General features: G+C 45.3%; 1 protein-coding gene across 1 annotated transcript in view; it reads left to right on the top strand.

The window, feature by feature from the left end:
* Positions 1-23,610, top strand: part of TMEM132C (transmembrane protein 132C) — a gene marked incomplete at its 5' end in the record, with an annotated part of 383,597 nt that overhangs the window by 341,628 nt on the left and 18,359 nt on the right. Inside the window, one exon of the mRNA XM_082641029.1 lies at positions 12,106-12,249. Coding sequence (XP_082497155.1) covers positions 12,106-12,249 — 144 coding nt within the window. The remainder of the gene's footprint in view (positions 1-12,105; positions 12,250-23,610) is intronic.

Below are 23,610 nucleotides of genomic sequence, written 5' to 3'. Positions count from 1 at the left end.
CCTGTCGGCATCTCCCGGAGCATTTTTAGAATCAATTCTGCCCCCCAAATCATGCAGAACTCTTGGGGATCATTTCATTAGGAAACGGGAGGGGAGAAGGTGGTGTTGTCGGTTAGCGAGTTCAATCCAGCCTGCTGCATCAGGTGTGCCGTTCTCACACCAACCAGTCATAAGGTTTCCCTTCTCTCCCTGATGAGAAAAACTGCAGCAGAGCTGGGCGTCTGCACGCAGCCTGGTTAGAGGGAAAATTACGTTAGTGGCTGGGACTTTGAAAGGTCGCCCCTACAATGCCTGTGTGGGTGTACATAATATTCTTCATCACAGGATTATGTAAATAGCTGGTTGCACCTAACAAAGTCAGCCTATCAGATGGCACTTCCCTGGGCTCATCTGCCCTGAATCCAGAACCCTCATTTCAAGTACTTTCACTAATCAGCATGCCAACTGGCTGCTGTGCCGCCCGTGCATCATTTTAACGAGGATGCCTTGAACTGGGAAGAGGAAGCGCCCTCTTGGAGTGGTTTTCCTGGTGCTGAAAATTACGCTGAATTGTCAGTCTCTGCTTGGCCCTCCTCTCATAAGAGTCCTCTGACAGCCTTGCTTCCACCACCAGCAGCAGCCAAAAGCAATGGGCTTACTAGCATCCCCTGCCATTCCCCAAGTGCAGGCCACCATCTAGCACCCTTGCCATGGAGTCCCCTTCTTCCGGTTACACAACTGGAAATGTTGCATGCAAGTGCAGCAGATAGCAACCTTCGTTCACGATCTCAAGCATACAGAGAAATATCTATGTGAGTTAGCCTTAGGTTAGGCTAAGTATAATAGAAAATGCTCAAAACTAGTAGCTGAGACATAAAGTTTACCTCATGTACATAAGTAAGTCCAGGACCACTCCTTAGTCATCAGAGATTTAGACCTCTCCTGTCTTTCTACCCCGCCATCCTCCATGAGTGGCTTTCATTTCCAAGTTGGTCTCATGGACCAAGATGGCTGCTCTTGTTCCAGCCATTGTATCTGTATTCCAGGTAGGAGGAAGGGGAAAAGGGCAAAAAGAACATCCCACTTCCCTTGTCCAGCTCCCATTAAGCAGACTTCCTGAAGAAGAACATGGCTGCTTACATCTGGACTAGAACAGTAGTTCTCAAACTTTTCAGCAGCATCAGAATCACCTGGAGAGATTGTTAAACTAAGGGTGAATAGGCTCCACCCCCAGAGTTTCTGACTAAGTGTTCTGGGGTGGCACCCAGGAATTTGCATTTCTAGCAAGTTCCCAGGTGATGCTGAGGCTTCTAGTCCAGGCATCACACTTTGAGAACCATCATACTTGAACCCCATTCCACGGTCACCCCCATGCAAGAGAGACAGAGTTTAGACTTCTCTGAGCTGGTACTGTTTCCCACTCCACCTGACAAAAATTCATGGTTCAGTTACCAAGGAAAAGGAAGAGAATGGATATTGAGTACCAACTAGCCCCTTTTGGCTACAATACCTTGGGTCTTTTTTCCTGCAAACCCGATCAATTTATTTTTCTAGTCTCTGCCTTTTTCGGGCCACCTCTGGGATCCAGAGATCTTTGCCGTTGCTTCGTAGACACACTGGACAGCCACCTTCTCTTGCCTCTTCTCAGAGGTGCCATCCAGAAACAGGACACTTGTCCCCTCTCTCTCTCTGCTGTAGATTCAGCAGATATATATATACATATATATATATATATATATATATACACATATATATATATATATACATCTGATATTTGAGCACATCTTCATATATATATATATATATATATATATATATATATATTCATATGTGTATGAATCCAAAGACCTCTTTCACCCAGGAGACAGTATTCTTTCTTTCTGCTCCAGAAGAATGGGTGGAGGGGGAGCCCCATTCTTCTTCCCGATTTTGGCCAAGACACGTTTTCTATCCTTGTGAAGCTTCTCCTCTTTGGGGAATCGGGGAATTGGAGAAATCTCCTCCTGCTTTGCTTGCCATCCTGCTCCGAAGATCCACACTCAGAACTGGTTTCCATGTTTGAGTGAGAGGTAAAGACAGCAAAACCGCAGAGGGGAAACCCAAACGTAGATGAGCATCTCAAAATATGAACCTGCTAAACAGACCTCGCCTTGGAGGGAAGCTCTTTATCTCTATTTCAGGGAAGAGGCGGATGGGTCATTCCTAGACCCCAAATTCACGGAGTGATTGGTGCCCACCCACCTCTCTTTGCTCCACAGCGTGAGGTTCAACTCTGAAGCCCGCAGCAAAGCCCATCGCTGCAGCCCCCGGGGGTCCTGCCGATACCGCCTCCAGATGGAATTGAAAGTTTAATTAAACGACTCCTCCATCAACTTCCAAGCGATGCTGGATTAGTTCCCAGATCAGTTATAGTTGAATGCTCACCCTCTTACAGCCGAGAGGCTGCGGTGCTCAAGAGTGATTTGGTGAAATAGGACGTGGAAATTCCGAGTCACGGTTCTCAGACTCCGTTTCCCAGGGTTGAGGACGGTGGAGCTGGTGTTTGTGGAACGGCCACCTCTGTGACAGGCACGAAGCTAGGGGGGTTGCCTAGGTTCTCTCATCTAATCCCCAGAGCCACCCTGGAGGAAAGTGGGACTGTCCCATTTCACAGATGAGGAAAACAAAGCACAGAGAAGGCAAGACCTGGAGCCCCTTGCAGCAAGCGTGAGCCAGCAAGATGGCAGTCTGATATTGCCTCACTGAAGCGGTCTCAGCCCTCTGAATGCCAGGAGCTGGGCTCCCTTTTCTTGGTTTTCAAAAAAACCAGACCTCTGATCTTGCCAGAGCCTGCCACGTGAGCCGGGGACCCTCCAGCTGCCTCAAATGCGCTTCCTCCAACTCTGCTGTGTGTTTTCCCGACCTACTGCACTTCAGCCGAGATGAAGGAAGAAATGCTCGTTGGTTTTTCCATGCATATACTTTTTAAAAACTTTCTTATTGAAGTATAGTTGCTGTACAATGCTATATAAGTTACAGGTCTACAATATAGTGGTTTGCAATTTTTAAAGGTTATACTCCATATATAATTATTCTAAAATAGTGGCCGTATTCCCCATGTTGTACAATATATCCTTGTAGCTTATCTTATACCTAATAGTTTGTACCTCTTACTCCCTGATTCCCTTCCCCGTCCCCCTCCCCACTGGTAACCACTTATTTCTTCTCTGTCTCTGTCTACTCATACACTTTTCCTCCTGAAGCAGTCATCTGTAATGTTATCCACCCCACTTAAGTCTGGAAAGGCTGATTGCAGGGGCTTCCTATGTTTCAAGTATTCATACTCACCCTCCTTGAGCTAAAAGTGTGTGCAAGGAACCCAGCGCTGCCATAGCATGAATAGAATCACGACTGCAAATTAGGAAACACTTACAAAATCAGCCCCAATTCAAATACCCCTTCCTATTTAACACAAGACCCAGTGCTCTAGGGCAATGCTTCTTGTGGGTCCAAAGCCCCCAGGTCTCCATGTGATGCAAATTATCTCAAGAGAGACATCTATCCAGGTTGAGCAAAGAACGCGGACTTCCGTGCCTGTTGTGGTGTTGATGTTGAACTGTAGCTGGAAACACAGTGAATCAGAGGAGAATCAGAGGAGATAACCACTGAAGAAAAGCAAAGCTGAAAGGGTAGGCTCAGCTCTACAAAACAGAATGACAACACCAAAGGGTGAGGAGACGCCCTTTGGGGGCGTGCCGAGAGCCCCATCATTTTGGGAAAATGATTCCTCTTGTTCAGGGTTTGGCAGAATTTTTCTGTAAAGGGCTTGATATTACACATTTTAGGCCTTTTGGAGACACATACAGTCTCTGGCATTTTCCCTTTCTTCGTTTCCTTTTTTTAAAGAGCCTTGACGATGTAAAAATCATTCTCAGCTCACAAGTCCATATAAACACAGACCACAGGCAGGATTGGGCCCCTGGATCTTGTTGTAAAAGTCTGACGTGGCAAAAAGGTATCTGTAAGGCTCTCATAGACACCTCTTCGCCTGTAATCCACCCCACACCCCCATGTGCTAACGTTTCTGCTCTTCTAGGCAATGTGTGTTCCCATGCTTACTACATACTGCCTTATCTTTATTTGATTTTATTTTCTATGCCTCTCCCTCCAATAGAGAAAAGAGAGTTTCAGGAGAAGTGTTGGCTATTCTCCATCTGCTCTTGCCTCATCCAGACATTTCACATTTATGCTTAATAGCTGCCCTCTCATTCAACAAGGACTTTGTTCCACGCCCTGACAGGCCATTCGTAAATATTATCTGATTTAATCTTCGCAACAACCCAGATGATTCCCCAAGTTCACAGGTCAGGAGACTGATGCTGGGAGAATTTAAAACACAACAAGGAAAGAGCAGAGGCCAAACCGAGGCAGTTCTGTCCCATGTCCTAGCTCTTCAGCACAGAGCAGGAGAAGAGATCACGTGTTTCAGCCCTGGAGGTCCACGTTCAAACCTGGCCAGGCCACCTCCAGGCTGTGTACCCTGGACACATCACTTAACCAGCTCTGAGCCTCAGTTCCCCATCCATAGACCTGGCATAAAAAGCCCACCTGCTTCATGGGTTGGTGGTAGAAATGAAAGCATTTAGCAACACCTAATGTGTAGGAAGCGCTCCCCAAATGTGACCTGGTTTTTTATTTATTATTATTATGTACCACCTCTAAATGACTCCCAAGTACATGTGCATTGAAAGAGATTTTTTTTTCTCTTTTTTTAATTGAAGTATAGTTGACTTACAATGCTTTGTTAGTGTCAGGTGTACAGCAAAGTGATTCAGTTATGTATATGTATATGTTCATTTTCATATTCTTTTCCATTATGGTTTATTACAGGATATTGAATATAGTTCCCTGTGCTGTACAGTAGGACCTTGTTGTTTATCCATTCTATACATAGTAGTTTGCATCTGCTGACCCCAAACTCCCAATCCATCCATCCGCCAACTCCCTCCCCCTTGGCAACCACAAGTCGGTTCTCTACGTCTGTGAGTCTGTTTCTGTTTCGTAGACATGTTCATTTGTGTCATATTTTAGATTCCACATATAAGTGATATCATATGGTATTTGTCTTTCTCTGTCTGGCTTACTTCACTTAGTATGATCATCTCTAGGTCCATCCATGTTACTACAAATGGCATTATTTCATTCTTTTTTTATGGCTGAGTAATTTTCCATTGTGTATATGTACCACATCTTCTTTATCCATTCATCTGTTGATGGACATTTAGGTTGTTTCCATGTCTTGGCTATTGTGAATAGGGCTGCTATGAACATAGGGGTGCATGGATCTTTTCAAATTAGAGTTTTGTCTGGATATATGCCCAGGGGTGGGATTGCTGGATACTATGGTAGCTCTATTTTTAGTTTTTTGAGGAACGTCTGTACTGTTCTGCATCGTGGCTGCACCAACTTACATTCCCCCCAACAGTGTAGGAGGGTTCTCCTTGAGAGAGGCTGTTTTCTACCGTCTGGAACATCTTAGATTAAACCTGCCTCATCCTCAGACCCTCGTGAGATTTGAACCCACAGCATTGGTGTGGAAGGCGAGGTGTCTGGTCTTTGAGCTGCAGATGTGTTTTCTCTTGGTCCCATTTCCCGGATGAGTGAACTGGGGGTGGGTGGATGGATTTGCTCATCTGAGGCCACACGACCGGCCAAGTGGCAGAGTCAGGTCTGAGCCCCGCCGTGGCCTCTCCACGGCACCAACACATCTCCCACACACTTTTCCTTCTCTTTTTTAATTGAGATGTAATTCACATGCTATAAAATGCACCATTTTTGGACAAAACTGTAGGGTATTGTTTATTTTCTAAATTTCATATTCTAAAAGATTTTTTATTGAGGTGTAGTTGATGTACAATATTATATGTTTCAGATGTACAACATAGTGATTCACAATTTTTAAAGGTTATATTCCATTTATAGTTATTACAAAATATTGGCTATATTCCCCGTGTTGTACAATATACCCTTGAAGCTTATTTATTTCATACACAGTAGTTTGTACCTCTTAAGCCCCATCTCTGTATTGCCCCTCCCTCTTCCCTCTCCCCATTGGTAGCCACTACTTTGTTTCTCTGTATCTGTGACTCTGCTTCTGTTTTGTTATATTCATTCATTTCATTTTTTAGAATCCACATGTAAGTGATAACATACAGTACTGTCTTTGTCTGACTTACTTCACTTAGCCTAATACCCTCTAGGTCCGTCCATGTTGCTGCCAATGGTAAAATTTCATTCTTTTTTATGGCTGAGTAGTATTCTATTGTATATATATAATATATATACCACATCTTCTTTATCCATTCATCTGTGGATGGACACTTAGGTTGCTTCCGTATCTTGGCAGTTGTAAAAAAGGCTGCTATGAACATTGGGGTGCGTGGATCTTTTCTAATTAATGTTCTCTCTTTTTTGGAATAAATACCTGAGTGGAATAAAAAGCACCATTTAAAATCTTTAACGGAGTGGTTCTTAGTCTATTTACAAGGTTGTGCAACCATCACTTCTGTCTAATTCCAGAACATTTCCATCACCCTAAAAATAAAAATCAGACCCTTTAAGCAGTCACTCTGCATTCTGTTCCCCCAGCCCCTGGCAACCACCAATCTGCTTTCCATCTCTATGGATTTGCCTATTCTGAACATTTTATATAAATGGAATCATAAAATATGTGTCATTTTGTGTCTGGCATCTTTCACTTAGCATCATGTTTCAAGGTTCATCCACATGGTTGCACTTCATTCCTTTTTTGTCACTGAATAATATTCTACTATATGGACGTCACACATTTCCACTCTCCTCATTTCTCTTGATGAGAAGCCTCTGGGGAATTTGTAATGGGTATTTCACACCCATTCCAGGGATAAGTGCCTCCTCCCCTGGCCAGCTGGATTTATCTTTTTAATCAGTTCACACCCCCTCAGCCTTTTTAACCCTCCAGAAGTAATTCTGTGTTCTCTATTTATTTAAAAATTAAAAACCCAATTTGTAAAAAAAATACAGAAAATGGCCAAACCAATTTACATTTATGAGGACAAATCAAACAAAGCGTGTTTTCTCTGAAGCCTCAGGCTTTTTTCAAGCTTGAAATGACAGTGATTTAAACGTACCTTACTTGATGGATTCTTTTCAGAAACACAGAGAAGTTCTCTGGTTCCTGATGGAAGGAGGTGAAGGGAGAGAGAAAAACAGTGATAGCAGAGAACAAACATTTAATAACAGGAAAAGTGTCCAAGTAACAATTGTGCCTTAGTCGTGTTCTGTGAGGCTCTGAAAGGGTATTGGTGGGTGGGGTGTGATGTCAGCTGGGGGCAACAGGAGATGTCCACCCATCTGCTTTCAGAGGAGGACTGCATTCCGTGATGCTGAGCATCTCATAGCTCAGGGGGGTGTGGAGGGAGGACAGCCTGTACCCTGGGCTGTACCCTGAGCCACGCTACGTGGAGGATAAAGGCAGGCAGCACCTGCTCCCAGCCTGCCCTGCCCAAAATGAGTTCTTCCACGTCCGGCTGGGGGTTCAGAAAGCACACAATTGTACGCATTTAAATAGCGTGCCAGGCACATGGCTATGAATTGGCCTCGACCGTAAAAGGATTTGGGAGCAGCAACAAGCCCCGTATAACTCTGTAATCTGCAGCGTCACTATCACACACAGATACACACACATGCACACACAAACACACACACATTTTTAACTCTCTAGGAAAGCTTCCCTCCTTCCCAGCACAGCATCTCCCCAAGTCCTTGGGAGGGGACAAAGGACCTTTACAGTCAGACCTGGCCGACGTGCCCAATCCATGCCTGGGCGCCGCACTGCCCCCTCAGCTCCTACAGTGTGTGCTACTGCTTTCTGTAATCTCATAGCTATGCCCGCAACTGGGGGAAACCAGAAAAGTACAATCCAACTGGAAAATCGCTCCCTCATGGGGATCCAAGGATGGTACAGGAGCTCTTCATTTCTCTTTGTGGTTGTGATTTACATTCCCCTGAGGGTGAGTGACATTGAGCATCTTTTCATGTATCTGTTGGCCATTTGGAAAAATGTCTACTCAGATCCTTTGCCCATTTTTTAATTGGGCTATTTGGGGGTTTTGTTTGTTTGCTTGTTTTTTGCTTTGAGTTGTATGAGGGAAGAACACAGACTTGAGCCATGGAAAATATAGCTGGGGGTCTACTATGTAGAAATTGTGGACTTCCCTGGTGGTGCAGTTGTTGAGAGTCCGCCTGCTGATGCAGGGGACACGGGTTCGTGCCCCGGTCCGGGAAGATACCACATGCCGCGGAGCGGCTGGGCCCATGAGCCATGGCCACTGAGCCTGTGCATCTGGAGCTTGTGCTCCACAACGGGAGAGGCCACAACAGTGAGAGGCCCGCGTACCGCAAAAAAAAAAAAAAAGAAAGAAAAAAAAAAAAGAAATAGCTTATTGACTGATGAAGCCAAACAGAGGAAAAGAGAGTCAAGAGATGGGGAGACATAGAAATTAATTGTATGCAACTAGAGATGATCATACTAAGTGAAGTAAGTCAGAAAGAGAAAGACAGATACCATATGATATCACCTATATGTGGAATCTAAAATATGGCACAAACGAACCTATCTACTAAACAGAAACAGACTCACAGACATAGAGAACAGACTTGTGGTTGCCAAGGGGGAGGGAGGGGAGGGGAGGAGAGATGGGGAGGGGAGGAGGAGGGGAGGGGGAGGGGAGGATTGGGAAACTATTATATATAGGATGGATAAAAAACAAGGTCCTACTGTACAGCACAGGGACCTATACTCAATAGCCTGTGATAAATTATCATGGAAAAGAATATGAAAAAGAATGTCTGTACGTGTATAACTGAGTCACTTTGATGTACAGCAGAGATGGGCACGATATTGTAAGTCAACTATACTTCAATTAAAAAAGAAAGAAATTAATTGCAACATGTTTTGAGAACCTGGTCCTAGCAGTACCTGAGCTGGAATCTTCCCTCAGATATTTGAGTTGTACAAGGCAATAGGTCCCCTTTTTTTGCTTAGATTGAGTTGAGTTGGATTTTTGCCACGAGTTAATGAAAAGGTCCTGACAAACCCAATATTGTGGTTGCCTGCCTACTTGTTCCCCCCCGCCCCCCGCCATCCCATCCATCTGCGTGAGCATGGGCTTGTCACTCTGGTTCACTACATTATAACCCAGTGACGAGAACATGCTGGGTGCACATAAGTGTTCATTAAATGGTTGTTGGATCTTCATGGTTATCTAGGATCTGACAGCTGGAAAGACAGAGAAGATGCAGTCCAACCCCCTAATTTGTAAAATGAAGAAGCAAAGATTCCAAAAGATAGGAGATGCGATGAAGGGTCTACAGAAAGTTAACGGCAAAGCATAGACTAGAATCTGGGATCCCAGACCCCTTGTGCCCACCAAGGAACAGACACTCACCAAAACCATTGATCAGGAAAGAAATTTTTTTCTTTTTTTCTTTTTACTCATTAAAAAAAATGTGTTTTTATATTGGAGCATAGTAGATTAACAGTGTTGTGTTAGTTTCAGGTGTATAGAAAAGTGATTCAGTTATACATATACATGTATCCTTTTTCAACTTCTTTTCCCATTTAGGCTGTCACAGAATACTGAGCAGAGTTCCCTGTGCTCTACAGTAGGTCCTTGTTGGTTCTCCATGTTAAATACAGTCGTGTGTGAGTGTCAATCCCAAACTCCCAATCTGTCCCTTCCTCCTGGTAACCCTAAATTCGTTCTCTAGGTCTGTGAGTCTGTTTCTGTTTTGTAAATAAGTTCATCTGTATCCTGTTTTTAGATTGAAAAGGAAGGAATTTTTAAATACAGGGAACTTCATCCTTGTGGCTTAGCCAGGTTATCCTGAAGATCAATGCTTTCTTCACCCACTTGGCATTTCTATGACTGTAAATTTCTGCTTCTGAAATTGATCTTGGTCAGTGAAAAATATCTAATGATTCACCAGTCTTAATCTTGATGTAATTCCGTTTAGGAATAAGAAGTGTTAGGTAAAAGAGGATGTGTGTGTGTGTGTGTGTGTGAGAGAGAGAGAGAGAGAGAGAGAGAGAGAGAAACTGCAGTGACCATTAGAAATCTAATCACAATTAGTACACAAGGGAGTTTGCTGCTTTAATGAAGCCATTAGCCAAAGACCATTCTCAGAAAGAAAATGTTAAGACTGAACTCCGAGCACATTACCTGTAATGAACCTGAAAATGGACTTGGGGGATTTCTGCAGTATTCTTAGCATCTGTAATAGCCAATGTTAACACTGCCCAGATGGCAGCTCCAGCTCCAGGAAGCCTGTGGACCCAAGAGAAGACATGGCAGAGGGTTATTGAACTGCTGGCTGATGGGCACCAGCATCAGAGAGAGGCTTGCACTCTCCTTATAACGGATGACTCTTTCAGCTATGCTCTTGGTTAATGCAGAAGGTTGTTTCTGTGTCAGTTTCTTCCCTGGTGGAAGAAATGAGAAAATCTCTTTCCTTGCATCTCTGGCTTCAAAGTGGAGCAGCAGTTCTGGAGAGGGACTTGGGGAGAAGTTGACCCAAAGGTTAAAGGTGCCAATAGATGTCCCAAAGCCACAGACCCTTTTTCATCTTCATTTGACCATAAAGAAAAGGATTACAAAAGTGCAAGCAGGTAGTGCCTACAAATTCAAAAGAGAAGGCATTTTCTTCATCACTTTGCAAATCTTAACACACATGAGAGACGTGATGCTCATCATTTTGCACGAAGTCAGTACGAACAGGATAAACCAAAGTCCCCAGACCTCTGATGGAATGGGCCACAGTGGGTCAACAGAGGAAGACAGTTTGGTTGGCTGCACAAAACAATGAAGCCCATTGCCGAGGTGCAGTAGTGATCACGGGCATTTGGGGGTAAAATTTACCTAACTCTTTGATTGGTTTTGTAACAAGTATCTGTTGTTGCTCTTGTTTGCCTGATGGGAATCTATACATTCTATCGTCTCCTGATAACACAGTTCTGATTTTTTTTTAAGACTGCCCTTTTCCAGTTGGAATCAGTCTTGGTAGGCATGTCAATCAAAGTGGCCCCATCCTTCCCTGGATAAGGGGTGGTCACCAGGATGAGACCAATCAGACTCTCCCTCCAGAAAATTTAAATCATAAGCAGAGTCACTCAGGGATAGAAATGGTTGAAGGGATTCACTCCACTTCACTCTAGAGAGACTTGCCCATCCTTTCCTCTTTTCAACATCCTGGAAGTTGTTCTTGGTCCTGCCTTTCCAAAGGCTTCTTCAGCTTTTCCTCTGATCCGGGAGTAGCCCAGGATCTATCCACTAAGAACCTGAATTCGTTTCCTGTTACAACAAATGCTCTAACAAATAAGCGCAAATTTAGTACATTACAGTTGTGGAAGTTGGAAGTCAGAAATGAGTCTTCTGGGGCTAAAATTAATGTGCCTTCCTCCTGGAGGCTTTAGGGAGAAATCTCTTCTTTTTTCAGCTTCTAGAAGCTGCCCACATCTCCCGGGTCATGGTCACATCACTCTGCTTCCAGCACTGCATCTTCTTCTCTTCATTTGACCCCCATGGCTACCTCTTCAAAGAACTCTTATGGTTACATTGGGTCCACACCAGGTAACCCAGGATAATCTTTTCGTCTCAAGATCCTTAGCTTAATCACAACTGCAAAGTCCCGTTTACCATGTAAGGCAACAGATGCACAGGTTCCAGAGATTAGAACATGGGCATCTTGGTTATTCAACCTACCAGAGTACCTTCCTGCTCAAACTAGCCAGTCAACTTCTGTTACTTACAACCCAAACCTAACTGATGCATAACTTTTACTTGGTCTCTGCAATAAAGAAAAAGAATACATATTTTTGGATTGTTGTTGTTGAAAACTAGGAAGACAATCACAAATAAACTAAAAGTAAATTGTGAAACGCTCTTGGGAAATTGTTCAAAAATGACTCCTTTGCCCAGGTCCCTAAGGTAAGTGCTGCATGTCTTGTCTAAACAAAGACAGCCTGGCACACACCTTGGAAGGCTTCCCCTAGGGTCGGAGAGAACTGAATAGCTCCCTTGACCCAGCTGTGTCTGGTTCTTCCGGCAGGACACCGAGATTCTGAACACCGCCATTCTCACGGGAAAGACAGTTGCCATGCCCATCAGGGTGGTCTCCGTGGAGGAAAACAGTGCCGTGACGGATATCTCGGAGTCAGTGGAATGCAAGTCCACAGATGAGGAAGTCATCAAAGTAAGTGATTCCAGGGATTTCCCTGGTGGTCCAGTGGTTAGGACTCGGCACTTTCACTGCCGAGGGCATGGGTTCGATGCCTGGTCGGGGAACTAAGATCCCATAAGCCAAGAGGCATGGCCAAAAAAAGTTCAAAGTAAGTGATTCCATTAGCCATCTGGATTGAACTGGTGGAAACTTCATGGGGGCCTCCCATTCACTAAGAGAGTTTAGCCTGGTGAAATAAAAGGTTCAGCTGGTAGGTTTATGTACACAACGCTTCTGGTGGCTTTACTAAACTTTCCCATTTCCATCATCTCTTAATTTGACATCATGCCAACCTAGCTGTCATCAAGAGAGCTATGGACTATGGGTCAAACCCCCAATACCTACAGTAACCAAGCAGGTAATTTAAGTGAATGAAGTGGTAAATGAGACAAACCCATTTCTAGAAGGGTAGCAGTAGTCAACTCCTGTCAGTTGTGGCGTGTATAAATGTGAATTTGGGATTGCTACGTCTTCAAGAGAAGCTGCAAATTTGGTAAGTCACCTTGTTTTTCAAAGTTGGCAACCAAAGGTAATTTAAAAAAAAAAAAACTACGACGGGAAAAAAAAATATATAAAATACATCAGCAGCATGGGTCTGGCCCATGGAGCAGCCATGACTGCTCTATAGGGAAAATTATGAACTTTGGGACAAATTCAGCCCACCACCTGCTTTATAAATAAAGTTTTATTGGAATATGATCACTCAAATCTATTTCTTTTTTAAAAAATTTTATTGAATGATTCTTTAAATTCTATAATGCTTTACAATTTTCAAAAGTTTCACACATGATTTCTTTTTTTATATATAAATTTATTTATTTATTTTTGGCTGTGTTGGGTCTTCGTTGCTGTGCACGGGCTTTCTCTAGTTGTGGCGAGCAGAGGCTACTCTTCTTTGCGGTGTGCGGGCTTCCCATTGCGGTGGCTTCTCTTGTTGCAGAGCACGGGCTCTAGGCACGAAGACTTCAGTAGTTGTGGCATGTGGGCTCAGTAGTTGTGGCTCGTGGGCTCTAGAGCACAGGCTCAGTAGTTGTGGCTCGCGGGCTTAGTTGCTCTGCGGCATGTGGGATCTTCCCGGGCCAGGGCTCGAACCTGTGTCCCCTGAATTGGCAGGCGTATTCTTAACAACTGCACCACCAGGGAAGCCCACATGGTTTCATATAGTCCCCTAACAATCCTGTTTTTCTCCCTCTACCCCTATATCGCCCCTGCCCTCTCCCCACTGGTAACCACTAGTTTGTTCTCTGTATCTGCGCGTCTGCTTCTTTTTCGTCATATTCAGTAGTTTGTTGTATTTTTTAGATTCCACATATGAGTGGTATCACACAGTATTTGTCTCTGTCTGACTTACTTCACTTAGCACCATGCCCTCCATCCTTGTTGCTGCAAATGGCAAAATTTCGTTCTTTCAAATTTATTTCCATATTGTCTGTGGCTCCTTTTGAGTAGTTTCCACAGAGACTATATGGCCTGCAAGTCTGAAATAGTTACCATTTGGCCCTTCCAAGAAAAAGCTGGCCTAGAGAAATCTCTGCTCTGGAAACTAAGTGTCTTGAGGGAAGGACCCTAATTTTTTGTCTTTCCCACCAACATGTACCATGATCATGTACCCACAATACTTGCTCAGAGAATAAGACAGTGAGGGTTTTTCCAAGCCAGAAATTAACTGTTTGGTCTTTCTCTATATTTTTTAAAATCAATAGGAACATATCCAGAAAAAAACATAAACATCCAAAAGAAAGCATCCAGATAATGTTTCCCCATCCCTGCCCCCCAAATCAAGTCTGACAGATAGCAATCAGAGTCTTGTCTCTGGGGTTAAAAACAACACGTGTGCGTGGAAGAGAACCTTACAGACCGTTGAAGGGGAGGATTGTGGTGGAATAAATCCTTCTCTGCAAACTCCACCCCCAGCATGGACACATGGCAACCAGCACTGCCAAGATTGTCCACTGCACTTGGTGCCATGTTCACACGGTCTAAATTGTTACACCGACCTTCCAGTAGGTCACAGTAAAGCGTCCCAACAATATCCTGTGACCATCATTTTTTGCCTGTTGGGAGTGTCATCTCAAAGAAGGGACTATTTTTTGTAACTAAACCAAAAGTGATGTATGGGCAGATGGTAGCCCTGAGCCCAGAGTGCTTTACAGAAGACCCAAAAAGCCTGTGCGAGGAGGGGGGGTGGAAGAAGTTCTAAACAACACTGTCCAATAGAAGCATAACGTGAGCCACACAGGTAACTTAAATCCTCTCGAGTCACATTCAGAAAAAGAAAAAAACAAAACAAAACAGGTGAATCTGATTTTTTAACGGCATATGTTTAACCCATTATATTTAAAAGCTTATTTCAACATGTAGTCAATGTAAAAATGATTAATAGGACGTTTCATATTTTTTGGCACTAAGTCTTTCCAATCAGTGTGTGTTAGAATACACCTCCATCACAGCCCCATTTCAAGTGGTCCAGAGCCACGTGTGGCTCGTGGGTGCTGCATTGGACAGCAAAGTTCTGAGCTCGGAGGCAGGATTTTGCAACCTTACCGCACTTAATATTTTGCGCCAGCTAATTCTTTGTTATGGGGACTGTCCCACACACTGTAGGTTGTTTAGAAGCATCTTTGGATTCTTCCCAGTAGATGCCCATAGCACTCCAAGTTGTGACAAATAAACATGTCTCCAGACACTAAATGTCCCCTGGTAGACAAAATCACCCCCATTGAGAACCACTGCTCTGAGGGACCTCTGCTCTGCTTCTGGCTGGGATCTCTTTCCTGTGGCTGAAAAGTAACGTTGGTAGGAGGGGAAGGAGAAGAGGCACTTGGTTTGGACCAGCCGTGGTCACATACCAGGTCCCTGCTGATCAGTTGCATTTATTACTGATGTGCAATCCCCCGAAGGGCCAGGACCCTTGATAAGTGTGACCCTTTGAAAGGACACCTCCGGCGCTGATGACTTTTCTATAGGTCCATCTTTCAGCCTACGAAACCCCAAAAACAAATTTCACTGCAGTTGTACACAAAACTGCCCTGAGCTGTTCTTAAATAGGTTTGACATGGAGCCCATTACTAGTATTTCCAGGAATGTAATTAGTATCTTTAGGGAAATGAATGTATTCAAGCTAAAAACCGCCCCCTGAAATGAATTCTGAGTCAATACCCCTGGCTGTTGACAAAGCAAGGGGAAGTCTCGAGTCAGCAGAAGCCAAGGAAGGATGTCTGAGCAGGCACACAGGAACCCCTTTTCCCAGGACTCAGACACAGCCTGTGGTTTGCGGTCTGACAAGGTGAAGGATACTTGAAGAGCTAGTTTGGTACAGCTTAGGGTGCCACGGTGAGAAGAAAGGGGGAGGGAATTGGCCCCTAATACGTGCCTACCCTCCAACAGGCTCATAGCGTTTGGGACTTAGACAGACCTGAGCTCTGGAAAGTCCTCTGAAGGCTCTGAGATTCCACCCTACGTGCAGGTTGACACATCAACCTGTCACAGTTTGCTGGCAGAAGACACGAGACTCCTGGGTCAGAGTCAAAGGGCTAAAGGGCAGCCAGTGCATCTGCATCTTCCTGCATCTAAGCTCCAGTCCCCCAGGGTTTTGCCACACTGCATGTGCTGTGGTCTCTGTTCCAAAAGAGGAACCCTGGGCTTCAGGAACCCGAGTCTTTTTTAACGGGCAGTGTTAGGGACTGAATATTTGTGTGTTCCCACCGTTCACGTGTTGAAGCTTCAATCCCCCATGTGATGGGACTAGGGACAAGGCTTTGGGAGGTGATTAGGTTTAGGTGAGGTCCTGAGGATGATGGGATTAGTGCTGTCAAAAGAGGAAGAGATCAGAGCCTGCCCTCTCTCCACCATGTAAGGACACCGCAAGAAGGCGGCTGCCTGAAAGCCAGGAAAAGGGCTTTTAGCAAAACTCGACCGTGCCTGCACGTTGATCCTGGACTTCCCCACCTCCAGAACTATGAGAAATAAATGTCTGTTGTTTAGGCCTCCAGCCTGTGGTATTTTGCTATTGCAGCCTGAGCTAAGATAGGCAGAAAGCCTGCGTCGCCTTCTCCTGGACCGAGACAGTATCTCTGCTCTATTGAGCCATAAGCCTGCCTGCCTTTTGCTCCAGAAGGGGACTCTGTCTCTCTCCCCTGAGGCTTCTCACCATATAAACATCCTTGAAAAGACCATTCAGACAAAGACAGTCGCGTCTCTGTTTGTAAGATGTTGAGAAACACAAGGGGATCCTGGGCAGTTCCTTCCAGCAAGTTCTTCTTGGCTTTGCCATTTCCAAGCTATGCAGTCTTGGGCGATTCATATATTCCCTCTAGTCCTGAGTGTCCTCCAGAGTAACGTGGGGCCAATCACATACCTAATTCAAAAGGTCATTGTGAGGATTCATGAGTTTCATTTATCAAGTAAAGGACTTAACCTAGAAGCCAACACATGGAATGGACTTAACTCTGAGTCAGGTAATCCCCTTGATGACCCAATTAGGTAAGCCAGGGTTTACAGACTGGCCATCTACAGGTGTACTTTGTGTGGTAAGCACAGTGTTATTTAAAAATTAGAACTGGATGCAGCTTATTTCCAGTGTATGATTCAGCGACACTTTAGGAAATTTACTGAGCTGGGTAACCATCACCATGACCCAGTTTTGAAATACTTTTGTCACCCCATTTACTGTTCATCTCCATTCCCACCCCTAGCCCTGGGCAAACACTAATCTGCTTTCTTTCTTTATGGGTTTGCCTTTTTTGGGGCATTCCATATAAATGGCATCATACAGTATGTGGTCTCTTACTAAAGAAATTTGGCGATCATTTTGTACGTAATCTCTTTTGACACTTTATGGATAACCATGTAGAGAGATGTAATTTTATGAGAATGGGATCATATCATACAAACTATTTTTTTTTAATCATGGACTTTTAAAATTGGCAGATCAAATGAACTTGTGAAACAGAACAGAAACAGACAGACATAGAAGACAAACTTACAATTACCAAGGGGGAAGGGGGGGATAAGTTAGGAGTTTGGGATTAACAGTTCCACACTACTGTATATAAAATAGATAAACAAGTACCTATTGTAGAGCACAGGGAACTATATTCAATATCGTGTAGTAACCTATAATGGAAATTAATCTGAAATAGAAGAGATTTGTATATACATGTATAATTGAATCACTTTGCTGTACACCTGAAACTAACACCTGAAACCCTTCTGTGTGTGTGTTTATATATAAACACAGAGAAGGGTTTTTCTGTCCTGGTTTGTTTGCAGAGATGAGGTACACATTCCTGCCTTTTCCCTCCTCTCACCTTGCGATGCTTCATGAATATCCCCGACTGGTGGGCATTTGGGAAATGAAGCTACGTCAGTGTGGGGCGTGAAGGAACCGCAAGTGAAGAGGGGTCTGGTTGGCAGCATGTTCGGTGTTTAGGTCAATAGGAGTAATAACGTGTGAGTGGAGAGACCTGCGAACATCAGCGTCTGTGTTGATTGACGTTCAAGGAATGAAAAAGCAACAGCCCAGAGAAGGGTAGTGATGTGCCCAACAGAAGCCCAGGAACCGCACGGGGAGGGAAGATACGTAACAGGGACAAGCACGTGCAGCATCCAAGTAACCACCGTCATAGCGTCCTTACTGTACACAGTCATCCACACGTGAACACCCTTGGAATATAGATGAGCCATACAGTTGATGGCATGGCAAAGATTAGTTGGCAGAGGTTTTCTCACTTGTGGTCCACGAAGTGATGGTGTCTTAGATTCGACAACATACAGTGTTTTCCATAACCACCTAATGATTCATTCAACAAAGATGTATTGGCCTTTTTCTAGGTACCACTCCAGTACTGGGGACGTGGCAACAAACAGAACATGTCCCCTGCCCTCATGGAGCCTGGCATGGAGGGAACAGACAATAACAGATCAGCGTATTACAGGTGGTGACAAGGACCACAAAGGAAACGCAACAGGTGCTGTGCTAGGGCGTGGCCTGGGCGTAAAGGGTGACTCTGGATAGGTCTCCGAGGAGCAGGCGTTTGGGCCAGTTGGTGGCAGGGAAAATAATGACTATCAATGCCTGCTATTGACTGTGTATCCCTGATTTTCACAGTGCTCTCTCCAGCCCTCCATCCTAACCAGGCTGACACTACGGTACCCCACCCTGTACTTCCTGGGTGGCTCCTACCCTGGCCTGCAACCCTGCCTGTGCTTTCCCCAAAGCTCCTGAGGCCACAGAGGCTAGGCACTCCCCCTGACAGGGTGGGGATGCTGAGATTTAAAACATCATTAAAGAAAGCTCATTTACTGAATTTCCGGTGAAGCCTGTCTGACCTCCAGGGCACAGTTCCAGCTAATGGATTCCGGTGCAGAGCTAAAAATAATGTATATGGGCAACCACGGGGCCCTGCTTCCCCTGCTGACCAAAGGAGTTCTAGTACGCGGAAAGCAACCTCACGTAAGCAACAGTCATTTTCCCCTGTGCAATGGCTCCCCTCAGCACAAAGCTTTCTCCCTGCTGAATTTACTATTGATTCCACAGCTCTGAGTCCTTGAGAGAGCTAAGTTCTTTCATAACAGCCTGAAGTTTTTAAAGAGTCCCTGAGATTGATTCCCACTGTGAGCAACACTCCCTCGCCCAGTAGGAAAACGGGCAAATTCTTTCCCAAGGAGGGAAGAGAGCTGCTCATTTTTGCTTCTCACATCAGACAGGCTCTGGAAGAAAAGCCAAAAGGTCTTTATCCTCAAGAGCCATTTGTTTCTAAGAATGAGAGAAAGTCAAGGGCAGCAAAGGAGTCCCGGGCATCAGGCTAGGCTGAGTGACACTGCCCAGTTGTGCTCCAGTTCTGGGCTGGGGGTCTCCAGTGTAAAACAAGGAAGTTCCTTCCATGAAAGTTCCTTCTAGCACCAAAATTTCCTCCAGCCGTTGAAATAGCATGTCTAAGAGCTTGCACTCTGCCACAGACAAGTTCTTCCAGCCTCAGTTTATTCATCTGCAAAATGGGTAATACTCATACCAACCTCGTAAGATTGTTGCGAGTTTTAACATAGTTATAAAAGTAAAGCATGTAGGGCGGTGCATTCGGTTAGCTCTTCTTACTATCCAGGTAGACCTAGAGCAGGTGTTCTCTCCCTGGGGTGATCGTATCTCTGCCAGGGGACATTTGGCCACGTTTGGAGACATTTGTGGTTGTCACCCTCAGAGAGAGGGTGAGACTGGCCACACAGGTGGCTCATGGCTACCATGTTGGACAGCGCACAGGTAGGGCATTGGATGCACAGGTGTAGGACATTTCCATCATCACAGATGTTCTTTGGGAAGCAAAGACCCAGAGCCTGCAACTGGTAGGAACTGAGCCACGCATTCATCCCTGGGTTGATAGGCGGAAATTAATGCTTGGGACTGGCCAAGAAAGAGCAGGTTAAGCTGGATGCAGCTTAACCCTTTACGCCCAGGCCACGCCCTAGCACAGCACCTGTTGCGTTTCCTTTGTGGTCCTTGTCACCACCTGTAATACGCTTATCTGTTATTGTCTGTTCCCTCCATGCCAGGCTCCATGAGGGCAGGGGACATGTGCTGTTTGTTGCCACGTCCCCAGTACTGGAATGGTACCTAGAAAAACGCCAATACATCTTCGTTGAATGAATCATTAGGTGGTTATGGAAAACACTGTATGTTGTCGAATCTAAGACACCATCACTTCGTGGACCACAAGTGAGAAAACCTCTGCCAACTAATCTGTCTTAAGCTCCCAAGAATACTGTGCTCTAATAAAAGACTTTTGCAAAAGATAAGACCGTTTATTTATGAGTCAGGTTTTACCTGAGCCAAGGGAAGTCCATCTGGATTTGTTTAACTGAGAACAGAGGTTTTGAAGCCCTGGGGGTCCTGCAACTGGGCATAGATGGCTCTTGCATTGAAGAAAAGTCTCTGGCCAGCTCCATGAAGCACAGGGTAGAGAAGTCCAGACTGGAGTCGCATATCTGGTTAGCCGTGGGACAGATTTAGATCTGGAAAACAGTTCTCCTCCTGTGTTAGCTTTTTCTCCTGCCAGGTATTGACATTTCTGCCCTGCTTTGACCTCTCGCCTGAAATCCATCTGAGAACAAGGATTTGGTCTCAGGCAACATCATATGCCAACCTCCCAATGGTTCATCATATCTTTCTCAAGTATGATGTGGTTGTTGAATGATGAAGACTCTCAAATTGGCTTAATAAGTAAGGGGAGAAACTGTCTTATTATTTAAATGTCTAGGGCACAGATGGATTCAGAAATCAATTTCTCTGCCCCTCTAAGCTCTGCCTTTGACTCTTTATATGTGGTCCCCAGAGGTCTTACGTCCACAGCTTCCCAGAAATGAGATGGTACTTTCACTCCATCAGAAATCCTTGGACTTCCTGTTATTGGGCTAGACAGTGTCATGTGACTATTCCTGGACCAATCCCTGTGGCCAGGGGCAGTGTGATGTTATGAGTACACCCCACTGTGTAGCTGAGGTCAAGACCATTGAAGCACAAGGATTGAGCATGAGGATCTAGGGAGATTCCCCTCAAAACACCTAAAAACTGTAACCAAAAATAAGATGAGTGGGTGTTGGGTAGCAAAAATAACAAATATCCACTGCATCTGAGCTGGAATTCAGTTACGTTATTCCGAGTTTACTCTCACTCTCCTTTCCACGAGCTCTCAGAGGATTAAAAATCACCATGCAGTGTCAGCCTAGTGACACCTGTGCCTTTTTACCTGTCTCCTCTTGTCCTCCTTGATGAGATGTTGATGGAGAGGGATGCACACAGATGGGTCTGGGCTGGTGCAGCAGAGCTTGCCTCTTCTATCTGAGAGCGTGATTTTGGTTAACAGACAATGTGCCTCAAACTGAATTAAGCAAAAAAGGGAGGGTTGTTTTTGGCTTCTATTTCTGTACAGTAAGCAATTCTGGCTTCAGGAATGGCTGAGTCCAGGAGCTCACATGAAGTTATCAATCAGGATTTTATTTCTGGCTCTCTTTCTCTTGGTTCAGTATCCTCTGTGCTCACTGACATCTCAGACAAGTCGTACTGTCCCAAGGTGGCTACAGGCAGCTGCAAAACCATCTCTTGACATGCAGCATTCCAGCAGAAGAGAGCAAGTATCTTTTGTCTAGTCTCACCTGAAAAATTCCTGAGATTCCCTCCAGTTATACCAGCTTAAGTCACGTGCTCACCCCTGCGCCAGCCACTGTGACTGGAGAAATGTGAAGCTCTGATTGGCTTAGATCGTCATCACATGACCCTGCTTTGGAGACTGAAGGCGGAGATTCATCCAAACCTCTGGGCTAATGTGAGGGGGGAAAGGATCCCCAAATGCAACTAGGGCTGGGGCCACAGGGAAGAGGAATGGGTGCCTGGAGTGGAGGCTTCTCCCTTCCCACCCCAGGGCCTTGCTCTTTACTACCCACCCTGTCCCTGTCCCCCTGTCCCAGGGCCTTTCTTCCATTTCTTAACTTGTCCCAGGTTAGAGAAGAGGCCTGCTCCTGCCCCAGCCAGGAGCAGGTTCCCCTTGGTGACATTAGCCAAAGTAGTGACTTGCTCTGATGGAGGCAAAGCACTAGAAGAAGTGGAAGAGCCTGAGATCTCCCAGCAAGGCTCTGCCCTGAGCTCCCTCTGGAGGAGAGGGGTCCTGTGATCGGCCGAGGGAGGTCCAAGAGGGAGGGGATGTGTGTATGTGTATGAGTCACTTCGCTGTGCAGCAGAAACTAACACCACACTGTAAAGCAACTATACTCCAATAAAAAATAATAAAATAAAATGACACATTACTCAGCAAAAAGCACTAGGATAATTGACAAGGAAATTGACAAATTGACACCTTAGTGTGTGAGTGATTCCGTGTACCGCAAAAAAATAAAATAAAGGGGGCCACAATTCACAAAAATTTTTAAACATTAGTCCCAGATTAAGAAGCTGGGAAATGGGGGACTTCCCTGGAGGTCCAGTGGTTAAGACTCCAAGCTTCCAATGCAGGGGGCACTGGGTTGATCCTTGGTGGGGAATTAAGATCCCACACGCCTCGCGGTGTGCCCCCCCCACAAAAAAAAGAAGATGGGAAAGGTTAGAGAAGAGGTCTGTGTGTTGGATATGCTGTTTGTCCCTCCAGACCCCTCTGCACTTCTCCCACCCTGCTCTGGGAGGCTAACCTTTGTAGATTACATCCCAGTCATCCTCAGGGTTCCCACAAGGCTGGAGGCAGGGGGAGGTACCCCCAGGCACTGGAGGGTGGGGAAACTGAGGTCGGTCTGCTTTATTCCTCTGGGCCCCTTGCAGCACGGTTGTGAGTTGACATTGGCTGCATTTTCTGCCAAGGTGGGCAGGCCTCTCGAGCAGGGACAATGCCCAAGCTGGGCACAGACACCAGCCCTTTAAGGGCCCACCCTAGGCTGGTAGCACCTCATTTTAGCTAATTACATCTGCAGAGACCCTATTTCCAAATCAGGTCCTACTCGGAGGTCCTGGATGAGCATGGATTTTGGAGAATGCTATTCAATCCACTACCCCGACCTTTGTCTCTGCTGGGCTTTGCCATCTCTTGCTGGTTTCCTTCGACCCTACCCACACCTTTGTAAAGAGTCCCTCTGTTAAACTCTCCTAAGTTCCAAGTAGCATGTAGTATCTGTTCCCTGACCAGATGTGCAATGTTCCGGCCTGAGTGGGCTGCTTTGGGAATGGGCCAAGAGAGGGAGGGCCAGGGTGACTGGCGGAAAGGACCTGAGCTGGTCCACGCCAGAGTCAGCGGCCAGTGGCCTCTCTCGGAGCCCCTCTCCCTGGTCCCCCAGCCCACAGGAATGGAAAAGACCCTAAGACTCACATGACAGGAAGGGCGATTTCCAAGGCCACAATCTCAGGATATTATCTGTTAAGACAACACGACTGAAACAGTCTGATCAAATCCTGTACTGACTGTCATAAACCAGTTCTATTCTTCACCCCTCTTCTCCACCTTGGGCAAGCTGCAACCTCAGTGAGCCTCAGTTTTCTCATCTCTAAAATGGGATCCTGATGGCTGTCCAGAGCTCCAGAAAGGACCGAGGGTGAGAATAATGGGGAAAGCACATGGCAGATGTAAAAGAAGGCATGAGTACAGTGTAAGAGCATTTGATCGTTTATGTTAACAGAGCAGGTACACACACTCAGGTGTGCAAGAAATGTAAATCGTTTTTCTGTATTTGAACTTAATTTCTATTCTCAACCCCTAGTCTCCGAAGAGGCAAAACCTATTAGAGTTAGATTTCTGAGCATATTAAGTTGGAAATGCTAATTAGAGAGCCAAGTAGAGATGTTGAATAAGCACTTTGTGGTCG

The sequence above is a fragment of the Mesoplodon mirus genome (assembly GCF_964341445.2).
Source record: "Mesoplodon mirus genome assembly, chromosome: 13".
In the NCBI taxonomy this organism is placed as follows: domain Eukaryota; kingdom Metazoa; phylum Chordata; class Mammalia; order Artiodactyla; family Ziphiidae; genus Mesoplodon; species Mesoplodon mirus.
Note: the sequence above shows the minus strand (reverse complement) of the source record. Positions and strands in the feature narration are given on the sequence as shown.